Source organism: Salvelinus alpinus, chromosome 35 (assembly GCF_045679555.1).
Source record: "Salvelinus alpinus chromosome 35, SLU_Salpinus.1, whole genome shotgun sequence".
Taxonomy (NCBI): domain Eukaryota; kingdom Metazoa; phylum Chordata; class Actinopteri; order Salmoniformes; family Salmonidae; genus Salvelinus; species Salvelinus alpinus.
Genome location: NC_092120.1, coordinates 11,876,597 through 11,891,304, shown reverse-complemented (window position 1 = coordinate 11,891,304; position 14,708 = coordinate 11,876,597). Strand labels below are relative to the sequence as shown.

At 46.3% G+C, this 14,708-nt stretch overlaps 1 protein-coding gene across 12 annotated transcripts in view; it reads right to left on the bottom strand.

The window, feature by feature from the left end:
* LOC139564491 (chondroitin sulfate proteoglycan 5-like) overlaps positions 1-12,377 on the bottom strand; it is a 34,596-nt gene extending 22,219 nt beyond the window's left edge. For 2 of the 12 annotated variants that reach the window (XM_071384057.1, XM_071384059.1), the window contains exons 1-2: positions 11,698-12,376; positions 1-857 (exon numbers count right to left, since the gene is read on the bottom strand). The exon at positions 1-857 is cut by the window's left edge and continues 119 nt beyond it. In XM_071384057.1, the coding sequence (XP_071240158.1) occupies positions 1-857; positions 11,698-11,794 (954 nt within the window). In that variant the 5' untranslated portion in view covers positions 11,795-12,376. Of the gene's footprint in view, positions 858-11,697 lie in introns of all 12 variants that reach the window. The other 10 variants (XM_071384047.1, XM_071384048.1, XM_071384052.1 and 7 more) reach the window with 6 other exon arrangements.
* Between the last annotated feature and the right edge of the window lie 2,331 nt (positions 12,378-14,708).

Sequence of the window (14,708 nt, the reverse complement as noted above, 5' to 3'; positions counted from 1 at the left end):
GCCACCGGCTCCGTCTGAGCCATCCACGGGTAACGCTGGAGGGGCTGCCGCAGGGCCCTCTGGAGCAGCAGCAACATCCCCACTGGGCAGCCTCTTGTCTGGGGTAAGGGAGCCTGAACCTGGGGGAGCCCTGGGCCTGGAGCGCGATGGAGGCCCGGCAGTTAGCCTCAAGTCGTCATCCCCATCCAAGGTATCAGTAGTGGTGCTGTAGGAGTACTCATCAGGGGTGGGCGACGCACCGTCTTCATACGGCGTGAGGTAGTCGTAGTTGTCTGGCATGGCCCAGGAAGTGGGGTCGCCACCCTGGAGCTCGTGGGCCAAAGAGGAGGGAGAGGGCGGGGCTAGGTCCAGGCCGCGGCCGCGAGAGGCGGGGTCGAAGAAGTCCACCGTGAGGACGTCCGGGCGGGAGGGGTTAGCAGCGGCGGGTGGAGGGGCAGTGGTGGTGGCCAGATTGGCTACTTCTTCTTGGCGGTCCAGGTCGAAGACGTTGTCTCTGGCGTTCAGCCACGGTGGGTCGGTGTGCTCCTCTTCATCCTCTTCCTCCTCCGTGCCACGGGGGTAGCTAGGCAGCAGGAGCTCTGTCTCTGCTGAGTCAGGGCTGATCCTGGGCGGGGCCACCACCTCCTCCTCGGCTGGCAACACCCCTTCTCCCAGCATGCCGCTGCCTTGCTCCTCTTCGGAGAGGGGCATGTGGCCGGGCCTCTGGGTCACCGTGACGACGGGGCTGACTGAGCTGCTGATGCCGGTCACCTTGGTAAGGACATCATTCACTTTGGCCGCTTCCTCCACCTTACTGGGCAGGGATGTCACGTTGGCTGTGGTGTCTAACTCAGTGACATTGGCCCCCAGAGTGTTCCCTGCAAACATACAAGAAAACAATGATGTCAGGGCCATGAGTGAATATCCTTTAATCAATCTGTCCACTTAATGTCATTCATAATACAAAACATAGACACAAGAACTAGACCTACTATAAGCGGCAGAGATACAGATGTAGGATCTTAATTGGAGCCAGTTTGCTACGGCATGAAAATAATCCGGCAGCAACAAGAATGTGAATTATTATGTGCATTAGAATTAATCAACTTTTTTTGTAGGAGTTGATACATTTTTTGTTAGGGCAAGTCAAGTCTGCCATTTTTTAAGTGGAAATTACAAACCTTAGAAGCCTTTTTAAATCTCAGATGCACTACACGTTTGCATTTCCTGCTGTGCAGGAAAATTCTCAGCAACAAAAGAGTGATAAAATTAACATCCTACATCTGTAGTAAACAAACACCATCCGAACAAACTATGAGATGACCAGTGACTTTCTTGCATTGAGGCTTCACACACGAGTTGTGTCAACCATTGAATGACTGAACATATCGTGACTCAAGTCCCTAGTCATTGGGCGGTATCTGTCTCCCAAACTGGCTCAACAGTCCAGCATTACCCTGAGGCTAAAATGCAAAACAAATTAAACCAAGATGGACTGGGCATATACTTATCCACTGGTAAATGACTTCAGCCAAGTGTAGCTCCTTATTCCTCTCCTAAAGCAGCTTTGGCGAACCCCATGGATTAAGTGTAATAATTGACTAATGTACTTGAATGGCAAGGAGCTGGGATTAGGGATTATGGTTTGGGGTTTAGGGGCTCCGGGGCTCCCTGTGGGAGATGGAGTGATCTGGAGGGGAGGCGGTCATATGGCATCTTCACCCTGCAGTCTCACAGAGAGCAGCGCTGAGAGAAACACAGTGAGACACATTACTTTAACCAGACAAACATGTAGTTCCGTGAAAAAGTGTTGGATTTGTCAGTAAGAGAGACCAACATGTTTCCTTTCACAGAAATACCATCATCATGTTTAATAAGCGCTATGCCATTTGTGACGTGATGTCTCGGTTTCAACGTGAAAACGAAGAAGAACCTTCACACCCACACAAACCATTATCTCATATGAAACAATATAACTATTTATTCATTAAAAGTGGTGCGTGACAACCAAATAACTCACAAAGCTTCAACAAAACCAGTTGCTGTTATACTAGAACTATTTCTAGGAAATATACAGTAGGCCTATAGAGTATTACATTACTAAGCAGATAAAGGTTGTTAATGGGTGCCGTCACGTTAGTATTATGGTAGCAGCCAGGTGGAATCCTGGGCTTTTTACTGCTGTAGTCAGAGAAACAGAGGCTTTCAAAATGAGGATGAATTTTGAGTTAATCCATCCACCCACCAGATAGACTCACACTGCTGTTAAAGACATCATCTGACATTCTGAGCAGCGTCGCTTCGGCCAAAACCACTATGGCATGCCACGCTTACACACATGTTCAGGGAATATACTTAAAGGAATATACTGCACACACACACACACAGATGCACACACACACACACACACACACACACACACACACACACACACACACACACACACACACACACACACACACACACACACACACACACACACACACACACACACACACACACACACACACACACACACACACACACACACACACACACACACACACACACACACACACACACACACACACAGTCATTCCCTCATTAAGTGATGAACTCTACAGCGAACAGAACAGGCTAGCTAACTCTGTGTGAGTAGTCCCCAGGGGAAAAGGCTACTCAACAGACAGCTCCCTCTGACGGTAAAGAGACACTTTAGTCACACTTCTGTATTTGTTCAGCTCTAACAATCACTCAGTCACTTTGTGTCTTTTATAGTTGTATGTCTGGAAAACAAACAGAGACAGAAAGTAACGTTCCAAAGACAAGGTCTGTCTCATTGTTTCTGGCAAAATGGCCAAACAGTAACATGAGTCTAGGTTTCCTGTTGTTTTCACCATCAACAACTAAACGTCCCTTTTTCAGGACCCTGTCTTTCAAAGATAATTTGTAAAAATCCAAATGACTTCACAGATCTTCATTGTAAAGGGTTTAAACACTGTTTCCCATTCTTGTTCAATGAACCATAAACAATGAATGAACATGCACCTGTGGAACGGTCGTTAAGACACTAACAGCTTACAGATGGTAGGCAATTAAGGTCACAGTTATGAAAACTTAGGACACTAAAGAGGCCTTTCTACTGACCTTAGGCATGCTGCAAGGAGGCATGAAGACTGCAGATGTGGCCAGGGCAATAAATTGCAATGTCTGTACTGTGAGACGCCTAAGACAGTGCTACAGGGAGACAGGGCGGACATCTGATCTTCCTCGCAGTGGCAGACCATGTGTAACAACACCTGCACAGGATCGGTACATCCGAACATCACACCTGCGGGACAGGTACAAGATGGCAACAACAACTGCCCGAGTTACACCAGGAACGCACAAACCCTCCATCAGTGCTCAGACTGTCTGCAATAGGCTGAGAGAGGCTGGACTGAGGGCTTGTAGGCCTGTTGTAAGACAGGTCCTCACCAGACATCACCGGCAACAACGTCCCCTATGGGCACAAACCCACCGTCGCTGGACCAGACAGGACTGGCAAAAAAGTGCTCTTCACTGACGAGTCGCGGTTTTGTCTCACCAGGGGTAATGGTTAGATTTGCGTTTATCTTCGAAGGAATGAGCGTTACACCGAGGCCTGTACTCTGGAACGGGATCGATTTGGAGGTGGAGGGTCCGTCATGGTCTGGGGCGGTGTGTCACAGCATCATCAGACTGAGCTTGTTGTCATTGCAGGCAATCTCAACGCTGTGCGTTACGGGGAAGACATCATCCCCCCTCATGTGGTACCCTTCCTGCAGGCTCATCCTGACATGACCCTCCAGCATGACAATGCCACCAGCCATACTGCTTGTTCTGTGTGTGATTTCCTGCAAGACAGGAATGTCAGTATTCTGCCATGCCAGCGAAGAGCCCGGATCTCAATCCCATTGAGCACGTCTGGGACCTGTTGGATTGGAGGGTGAGGGCTAGGGCCATTCCTCCCAGAAATGTCCAGGAACTTGCAGGTGCCTTGGTGGAAGGGTGGGGTAACATCTCACAGCAAGAACTGGCAAATCTGGTGCCGCCCATGAGGAGGAGATGCACTGCAGTACTTAATGCAGCTGGTGGCCACACCAGATACTGACTGTTACTTTTGATTTTGAATGACGACTGTCATTTATGTGCAGTATAAATGTCTAGATTTCATGGATGTCGGGTTTGTCAGGGTTATTAAGTGTCACGGCCGTCGAATGAAGTGGACCAAGGCGCAGCGTGGTAAGCATACCTTTTCTCCTTATATTAAGATGACGCCGACAAAAACAATTTAAAAAAATGTTAAACGACCGTGAAGCTTAAGGGCTATAGTGCCACAAACAAAGACAACTTCCCACACAGAAAGGAGGGAAAAGGGCTACCTAAGTATGGTTCCCAATCAGAGACAACGATAGACAGCTGTCCCTGATTGAGAACCATACCTGGCCAAAACAAAGAAATACAAAAACATAGAAAATAGAACATAGAATGCCCACCCAAATCACACCCTGACCAAACCCAAAATAGAGACATAAAAAGCTCTCTAAGGTCAGGGCGTGACATTAAGTCAGGAATACTGGAGTTGTACTGCATTGGGCATCAACTCCTTCATCAATTAAAACATTCCATACATGTGGTTCTCTCTTCTAAAATGTAATATAATCACTATATAAGCAATGTCATATCATGGAGAATCATAGGCTGTCCAAAATTTGAATCTTCAAGTGATTACTTCAAGGTAAAAAATAAATAATCTTCAAAGTATTCTTAAAACCTTTTACTGCAGTGGGCTAAATCAGGGTCACACAGAGTGTTTCTTGGTAGTCTTAACCAAATCTACTTTGAAAAAAAGTATACACCTCACACACATGGTTATGTGCTTAAAGAAAAGAAAACACCTGTACAATGTCAGATATAGAGTTGAAATATATTACATTTGAGTTTGCATACCAATATAACACTGTATATACTGTACATCACAGAAGACTGAAATATAACAAAACTGTTTGACATAGAAACATCGGATTTTCAGCAGGTTTTTATAAATAACGTTAATTAATTATGAAATTACGAAGAATATGAATACCATTCCACCCATGAGGCCACTAGGGGGCGATTTGGTCATTTGACTATCACCGTAGACACACACACATACTCTCTCAACCCCTTCCGTTTCTCTCTGTCTGTCTCTCTCTAGGGAGGACACCAGTGTTGCTCTTGAAGAGCCGCTCTATTGTAGGCAGCAGTGTGTCTGTCTGCCAGAGAGCTTTGCTGATTCTCTGAAGTGAGTTTCAATTAAAAATGTATCCTCACATCGAGTCTTGTTAACCTAATTGGATTAACAAGGAGACTTTTGACAGGTCGCTGATTTCGCTGGGCACCACCGGCCAGGACTAGGGTTGTAAAATCCTGTTAACTTTTAAAAAATTCCCTGGTTTTCCAGAAATTCTGGTTGGAGATTTCCAGAATCCGGGAATCCTCCAACCGGGATATCGGGAAAACCAGGGCATTTATTGAAAGTTCACTGAATTTTGCAGCCTTAGCCAGGACCCATAGATAGAGAACCACTGTGAACAGCAGATCCATATCTCCCACTAGTACACAGCTATCTATCTCCTCATCACCTGACCAGGCCACAAATAAAGGCTTTTGATTCAATAAGGAGAACTGAAGTTTAGTCATAGAGACTTCTGCTGACATGCAGGGAGAGTGGGCCTGGCCGTATATGTGCGGCTGTTTCTGAAGTCAAACTAGAACACATTAAGTTGCTTACACCATTCTTGGAGTTACTTGAGTTGAGGTTTCCAATGAAAGACTTGTATACACCAGAGACAAATAGCAGTCTCATTCTCTTGAAACAATGTGAAGACACTGATTTGGTTTATCCAGTTGCAAGGCGAGACTATTAATACCAGTCTAAAAATACTTCATATTGCGTTTGAGACTGTTTGTGATCAAGCAATGTTTTGGGAGATCAGAGAATACAAAACCTGCATGTATTATCTAAAAAAACATTATTTGAGGTAGAAAAACAAAGCTCAAAAATGCAATGTAATTCAAAGCCTAACTTGAGGTAGGCCTACAGACGCAAAACTATTGCGTAAATCATGGATTGATATCAAAGGGAGACTTGTGTGAGATAGAGGTAGGTGACTTACCTATTCAGCATGAGTAACCATACATCCTGAACACCAACCCAATCCCAGCCAAAAAGCTACACTGTGCCCACTATGACACAGAGCCTGTTAACAAGGCGGTGGTATCCGGGATGCCCAATAAAACGGACATTAGATCCACAGGTCCAGCAGGGTGGCAGCCTGGCATGATGCCACAATGGCCTGAATGGGGATTGCCAGGGTAGGGTCAGATCCCTGTTTAGACCTGGCCTTCTCACCGTCCCCGGCCTCCACCACTGATTGTCCCCCTGGCCCAGATGGAATGAGGCTCACAGGGGCCACAGCAGACCCCCGGGCCTAGTGCTGTCGGAGAGCGGTGTGTGGCGGCCTGGGAGGTTGGGGGGGGGGGATAAAGTGGTCTTTGTGCTCCATTTTCAGACAGGACAGTCAGACAGTGTTACATAAGGAACCCCCTCAACCCTTAAAGGGTATTCTGAGGTGTTTGGGGGGTATGGGGGTGTTGGGGTAGGTTTCAGCCCCTGTTGCGGAGGGCGTGGGTGGCAGTAATGAGAGATATTTGGCATTGCCAGGGGCAACAGGGTTGATGTTGGCTATCTGCCAAGTCTTTTGTTTCTTGGTTAGTTGGGATGCGTTGCCTACCTCCAAATGAAACGGGGGATTGTGATTGGCTATGACAGACAGTAAAGAGGACGGTGATTGTTTGTGACAGATTTTAGCTCCCAGACAGTGTCTGCTGACACAGACAGAAGGATATAGGGGTGAAGGGTCAATGGTCAGGGTGGCCAGAGCAGTGAGATAAAATACAGCCCTGCTGGCTGTAGCTGCAAATAAATATATCTGTTTATACGTCTCTGGGAAAGAGAGGGAGGGAAAGAGGGAGGGAAAGAGAGAGAGGGAAAGAGGGAGGGAAAATGGGAGGGGACGAGAGGGAGGGAAAGAGAGGGAGGGAAAATGGGAGGGACAGAGAGGGAGGGGAAAAGGGAGGGAAAGAGGGAGGGAAAGAGAGGGGGAAAAGGGAGGGAAAGCGGGAGGGAGGGAAAGAGAGGGGGAGGAAGAGAGAAAGCAGTTGAGAGAGAAATGGAGAGATAGAGCAGAGGGAGGCACAGAATAAGCGAGAGAGAGTATGGAGATGCCAAGAGTGAGAGTGTGAGATAGGAGGATGGTGTAGTGAAAAAGATGAGCAGACGGAATGGCAGTTAGGAGCACATGAGAGACAGAGAGATGAACAGCAAAGGATGATAGTCAAGTGAAAAGGATGATGAGGTTGTGTGAGAGAGAGAGTCTGACTGATCACTCGTTTCCATTGATTTTACAGTGAGCTCCCTCTAAACAATCCTCAAGAGAGGACCTTCATACTGTATGTAGACACACACATACACACATGTGTGCACGTATAACACACACACACTATATAACCATTATGAATAATGCATTAACCTTTTTCTCTTTACTCAATACCACTCATTAATATCGATGAAAGTGGATATGCATGGGTCTGCATTCAACAGACTAATACCCCTGCATAATACCCCTGCACTGATTTCCACCTACCACTCTCTCAATCTCTCTCTCTCCTTCTCTCTCTCTATACCTTCCTCCCTCCATCACATTAAACCTTTCATTTCTGTGCTCAACAGGTGGCAGGCTGGAGGAGGGCTGTGTTGCCATGGCAACGGGCTTGCCCTCACTGTGCAGAGAGAGAGTTGATGCAGCGTTGCTAACCTAACAGATCTGCACACAAACACACGCATGCACACATTACAAGGACAAAATGCTAATACTCACATTTTCAGACATAAATATTCATTGCGTAAGAACAAAAGGTGTGTGTGTGCAGGTGTGTGGCTTACATAACACTTGAAGTTTGTGTGTGTGCATGTGTGTTATCAAAATGCAGAACAGGGAGCCTGTCCTCTCTCAGCATGCCCCTCCGGTGTCCATACTCTACTCCTTTACCTTCTTGCTTCCTCCTGATTGGTTTAAGTCAGCGGTTCCCAACCAGAGGTACTAGGAACCCTGGGGTACTTGGCCTATCCATAGGGGGCACTTGAGACTCATGATACCATAAAATGCACACGAGGGGGTACCACAGGGGTCCTCCAGGCAGAGCTAAATTCAGTTGGTGGTATACAGTAACTGAAAAAGGTTGGGAACCACTGATTTAAGTGATTAGCCTAATTAAAAATCAAGGATTCGATAAACTCCCAGCTTTCAAAGGCATCCAGGGATCACACAGACCACATTAATCCAGATATCAGTAATCTTATTATCCATTTTATTATTGTTTTTCCTTTTGTTCTTTCTTGGTCTGGTTCAGCTGAATGTGGTAGTGTTGTGGATTTCTTTATTAATATATAATAACATATGCCATTTAGCAGATGCTTTTATCCAAAGTGACTTACAGTCACGCATGCATACATTTGACATATGGGTGGTCCAGGGAATGGAACCCACTATCCTTGTGTTTCAAGCACTGTGCTCTACCAACTGAGCTACAGAGGACCACCTCTTTGACAGGGGGAGGTAGGGGAATGAATACTAATAGGACAGGGCTCAACTATGGAAGCCGTCTCGGTGATGTAATACGCTCTGCTCGCATTGCAGAGCACGGTTCGCTTTGTGGAGGAGACTAGATGTGCGCTGACACATTAGGAGGCGCGTGCACTCACATGAACTCACTGACACGCACACAGACTACTAGAACGTACAAGAACACAAAGATACACACTCATTCTTAACACTATCACAACCTATGGGAATGCTCACACGTTTAAACGGCTGGCCAGGTCAAGCCAACCGACACCTATGTTAACGGTCCCCTGCTGGCAACTGGAGGCAGAACCTTGGAGCAGGGGGGTGCAGGTGGTAGGACAGAGAGAACGGGATAACACTATTTTGTCTTCTTCTCTGCTTCTCCCCGCGCTTCTCCTCCTCTGATGAGATGCAAAGTCACCCCACAATCCCCCTGAAGCGACACCGAGAGGAGCTGCCTAAAGCGGGTTTCATGTTACACATGCAGAGACGTCTTTGCGCTGAGCAAGCCATTGTTTGAGATGGAGGGAGGTGGAATCCAAAGATTCAGCATGTGAGGAGTGCAGCATGTGAGGTGCAGGGGGTTGAGGTGCAGGGGGTTGAGGTGCAGGGGGTTGAGGTCGTCCTAATGATTCTAATGATTTCAGCTCTCCATTGGTGATGTGTCCAACCTAGCAGTGAACAAAGCTCATTGTATGACTAATGTGAAATGAGTCATGTATACTCCTGGGACTAGAGAAAGGAGGGTTGGGACTACACCCATTGGCAGGTGTTTTCTAATGAGCAGACCAATGTAAGAAGGATATGTAGGTAGACTGTTCTAGCATGTGGCATATCTAACCTGGGTCACATTTACCATTACACAGAGCACATACCACAGTGGCATCATACAGAACACACACAGAGAGAGAGAGAGAGAGAGAGAGAGAGAGAGAGAGAGAGAGAGAGAGAGAGAGAGAGAGAGAGAGAGAGAGAGAGAGAGAGAGAGAGAGAGAGAGAGAGAGAGAGAGAGAGAGAGAGAGAGAGAGAGAGAGAGAGAGAGAGAGAGAGAGAGAGAGAGAGAGAGAGAGAGAGAGAGAGAGAGAGAGAGAGAGAGAGAGAGAGAGAGAGAGAGAGAGAGAGAGAGAGAGAGAGATGTGCACTATTTCTCCAATTTACTTTATATTGATTTTAAAATGACTGTTATGATCAAAATGTGTGTTTTTTCCTAAACTGCTATATAAAAGGCTGGGGGGATTTGGCTTGAAGATTAACACACTGCTTTTCAAAGATAATCTGTCCGCGGCAGATGTGTGTCAGCAGGCCAGAGGAGAGCAGAGGAAAGGAGGGAGAGGCAGGCAGGATGGAGGGAGAGGCAGGCAGTAGGGAGGGAGAGGCAGGCAGGAGGGAGGGAGAGGCAGGCAGGAGGGAGGGAGAGGCAGGCAGGCGGGCTGGCTGGGAGGCCGACCTTCCCAGCGTCCATCATTCCCAGAGTCCATCACCATGCTGGCCCCAGGGACATAAATCCTGGAAATGTGGCTGAGCCTTGACTACCATTACCCCCTCCAACACCCGTCCAAACCTGCTCACACGGCCATCATTCTGAGTGGGGGAGGGGGGGTGCCTCCACATCCCTCACTACTACCCCCTAACCATCTCTTCACTTCCCTATGGAAGACTGAAAATGGCACCAAGAAGAGATGCCCTGTCCCTAACAACTGTCATTGTTAGGGACACCATTCTTTGGTCCCCAGTGTTCACAGTAGAAGGAGCAAGTGGTGCCACTGCCACAGCCCACCGGTGAAGCAAGAAAATGATTAAAAGCCTAGTTCACAAATTTTGTGGAACTAATGTTTTTAATTGTATTTTTATCAGAGGGTGCTGCACCCTCAGCACCCCTACTTTCCTGCAGCTATGATTGTATATATTTGGCAAGGCTGACGTTATATTATATATTCATCCATTTAATCCGGACATTGTTAAAGCATGTCTTGGCGCATCAGTACCGTCTTCAGTGCCCTGTTGCTGGGCGGTGATGGGCATAAACGGATCCTCTTTTTGCCGGTTGGACAATAGTGCAGCAACCCGGACCAGCCAGGGAGATTCCAGTCTCCAGAGGCTACACAGACTGATATATGGATAAATAAATATAGCTTATCATCCCATCCTTCCGCAGACTACATTGTCTGTAGAGTACCAATTCACGCTCCCATTCCTACAATCACTGGACATCATCCTCCCATCCAAGCAGAAGTGGCCAAACATAAAATCTAATGGTAATGGCGACTGAGTAAGGACATTTAAATAAAATTAATCGACTAGATTAGGTAGCCTATATGATATTTTATTTATTTTATATAGGCTATATCCCCATGATGTCATATTGATTCTATCCCTGGGCTATTCATATCCAACAACATTATTAATATATAAGAAGTGCTGTGATTCAGCATGAGAAAATGAGGATAGAGAGTTTTCAGTGTCTTTTCATGTTTTCTATAAAAGCCAAGGCGCGCTGTATCAGAATGTCCGTTCAGATTGGTTGATGAATAATGCAACAGGGACTCCGACCGTAATCCTGCCTTTGTGTCGCCTGGCTCCATCATTGCCATAGTGACAGCAGCAGCCTCGGGGGTGCAGTCTTAGCGCATCGGCTCGCCACTATTACCCGGTAACACCGATACAGAGAGTGGGTCATTGCTGAAAGGCAATTGTGCCATCCGGCTCTCCAAAAACCAATACAACCTCCGTGCAATTGCCACTCTTTGGAATTGACACATTGCCCCACAATATCCCACCCAGAATGTCATCTCATAACCCAAATAAAATATTGGTTTGGCAAAGATAACCTATGGTGCAGTGCTTAATGACACTATCCTGAGAGTGAGCGCATGACCAGTCGGCTCCAGTCTACAATAGAAGGCTCACTGGTCCCCTTTGTTGGACTGACTCTCTGTGCAAGTGTGTTTAGTCACTGGTTTCACCGTGGTCAGCCTATCACACGCATGCGAGGGAAAACAGAGAGACAACCCATGCTTTCTTGTGAGTCAAAAATGATATGATTTCTTACCATGTACAAAGAGGGGAATCAAGTGTAGAACCAGAATGCTTGACAGCAGCAGTAGCCTCCAGCATCCCCTGCAAAACCTCGCTTCCTTTCCGTTCATGCTTGCGTGTGATAATTGCCAGAAAATCTGATGAAAATCCCTCTGAAAATGAAGTGTTCAAAATTGAATTAATCCGAATAGTAAATATTTTGATTTGATTTGTGCCCCCTATCCACGTTAGACTCCTGCCTCCCTGCGCTTCTCCATAGTAACTTCGTCTTGAGTGGTGTGCTCGTATTTACTTCTCCCGCTTCTTCAATTAACCACAGTTCAATCATTCAAGGCCCCGTCGGCACCGAATATCGGCCAGACGGAGACCTCGCACAGCCAAGGATGGACGTTCCGTACTGGAGCTGAGTTGAGCGCAAGCGAAAGCTGCGGCTCCGTTTGTTTTTGATTAGAGCGATGGCACTTCACCATAGGACCTGGCGACGCTCCGCGGAATGTGATGCGATCGGTACTGTTCTGACCATCTGGGAAGGGAAAAGGATTGTTGCTGCCCCCCCTCCTCCCGTCTCCTACTCCTACCCCTCCTGTTCCCAAGGCTTTTTTCCTTTCAATAATTTGGACCAATTTGCTATTCAACTGAGACTTGGATCTTGCCAGTGCACACACTCAGCTCGGCGCTTCAGCAGCCGTTTAAACACAATTTGTCAACGGAGACTTCAAATAAAAATGATAATACTTCTGCGTGAGCGCGCAGGCGTGTGCTTATTTTCCACTGTCAAATGTTTCAAGCATCTCCCTGAAGAGATTGATGGCTTTGGCCAAATGTTTGAATAAATCAAGTTAAATATAAATCATGGGTTTTAAGCACTGTGGTCAAACTATTCGGTGCATGGGCCACATGTCACATAACAGTTGGACGAGAGGGAGATTTAAAGTAAAGTAGTGTTTTAATGCTTTAGAAACAACATGGTTTGGTTAATTGTGTGTTAAGATAAAGAAACAAACAGCAGAGACGGGGCGGGGTGTGAGAGACATTGGGATGCAGTGATGAATGTACGAGGGCCCAGGGTACTGACGGTAGGGGTCCTACATTCTTTCACAAGCTCCCAGCTCTCACAGTCTCAGGTCAGAATTAGGCTAGATGTTCATCCATGTTTCTCAAACGTGACATTTCAAGGTGTTTAATGTTTAGTTTGGGCATTAACTCCAGATTTTTATGCTTAGGGTTGAGTTTAGGCATTACATCCAAATTCTTAAGATTAGGCATTAACTCCGAATGGATAGGCTTAAAACAATAGTATCAAAAACGTTCTATTGCTGGATTCCAACATGCAATCTCTGGAATCAGTGGCAGATGCTTGAAGCTACTTAACACTGCTCACTGTTGCCCCTAGTGGGTGTTTTACACTTCATCTCCCAACGTTCTCAGACATGGGTGGACTTAGAATACTGACTTGTATCACGAGTGACCTAGCTGGCCACAAGACCATGGAGGAAGACCATGGAGGAAGAGGGGAAGAAGCCCCGGCAACAGGCTTTTATGTTGTGTGTGTGCGTGTTTGTGTGAGCGTGCGAATGCTTGCCTGCACGCGCATGTGTGTGTGTTACAAGTTAATAAAACATTTAAAATGTTTTGGAAAATGCTACATTAGTTAAATGAATTGTGGAAAGTAAGTCAAGTAGAAATGCAGTGTGAAACAAATGAATAATTGACTGTCCTATTTCAAATTAGAATTTTCAACGTTTTCACGTAGGCAGGGTTCAGCAAAATTAAGGATGGTACTCACACATCCTACCTCTCCAACACACCTGACCTGACCTGAAGATGATAGCTTTGCTTCCTGTGAGGGCTTTGTGTGTGTGTGTATATGTGTGTGCTCACGTTCTGCAGACTGCCTCAAGCAGGCTGCAGCCCCCCTGCCTACTAATACTCCTCTCTGGGGGAGCAGACAAACAGACATACAGTACAGTACCTTCAGACAAACGGCTGGTGGCCACTCATTCTCCCCTCAATGAACTTTGCTGAGATCTTGAAATCATCTATCAGAACTCTCCTTCACCAACTGTTCTCATAGTCTGCAGTCCCCATGCTTTTTAAAAACATTATACAGAGACTTTGTTAGTATCCTCTATGTCCTGAGTGACTGTGTATATATTAACATTTGAGATGGGATCGATTGAGTCAGAGCGACTTGACTTTCACTACCCTCTCTACTCACATGATAACCACCTTTATTTGCCCTTAAGAAATGCACCCATCCGGAGGTGAATCAGCCATTTGGCTATGATGTGTGAGTCAGGTTGATGGGTTAGAAGAGGGGATTTCCCCAATGCCCAAATAGACCCCCTAAACCACCTCACCCCAGACCTCACCCCAGATCTGTCTCTGGGCGTCATTAACCCATATATATTTTGGGTTAATGCCACTTACAGCTATCATGTCTGCTCTAGCCAGGACTGTTGTTATGATAGCCTCACCAATCGGTTTAATTTTGAACACGGGGCCGTTAACAACGTTGGTATTAGACAATAATCCTCACTCTCCTCTCCCCAAAAATATGTCTGACCCCCCACCTCAGGGGAACAATTATTATCCGGTTCTGGTGACACAGGGGTACTGGGTGCAGGCAGGCACGCACACAACAACAAAACAAACAATGTAACAATTAGGCAGTTTCTCAGACACCCTGGGGAAGACTGAGGTCATCGTAGGTCAGACTGGAAAGGTGGGAGGTTCAAAGATCATACCTACCCATCTAATAAACAAAAAAAGACTGGGACATAATGGATTTTCCCCTTTGATTCCCTTTTTCTTCAATGTTCTAGGAACACCTCCCTTCAGCTCTGTTGTTGGAATGTTCTCAGAATGTTTCTAAAGCTATTGTAGATTATACCGTTGACAAACAGACATTAGACCGTTATCCCTAACGTTTAACTAAGAAACACTGCAAGATGTTTGCTGTGTGGGTAACATATCCTGTGTTAGGTATGAACATGATAAAGTAAGATTGGAGAAGAGTTTAAC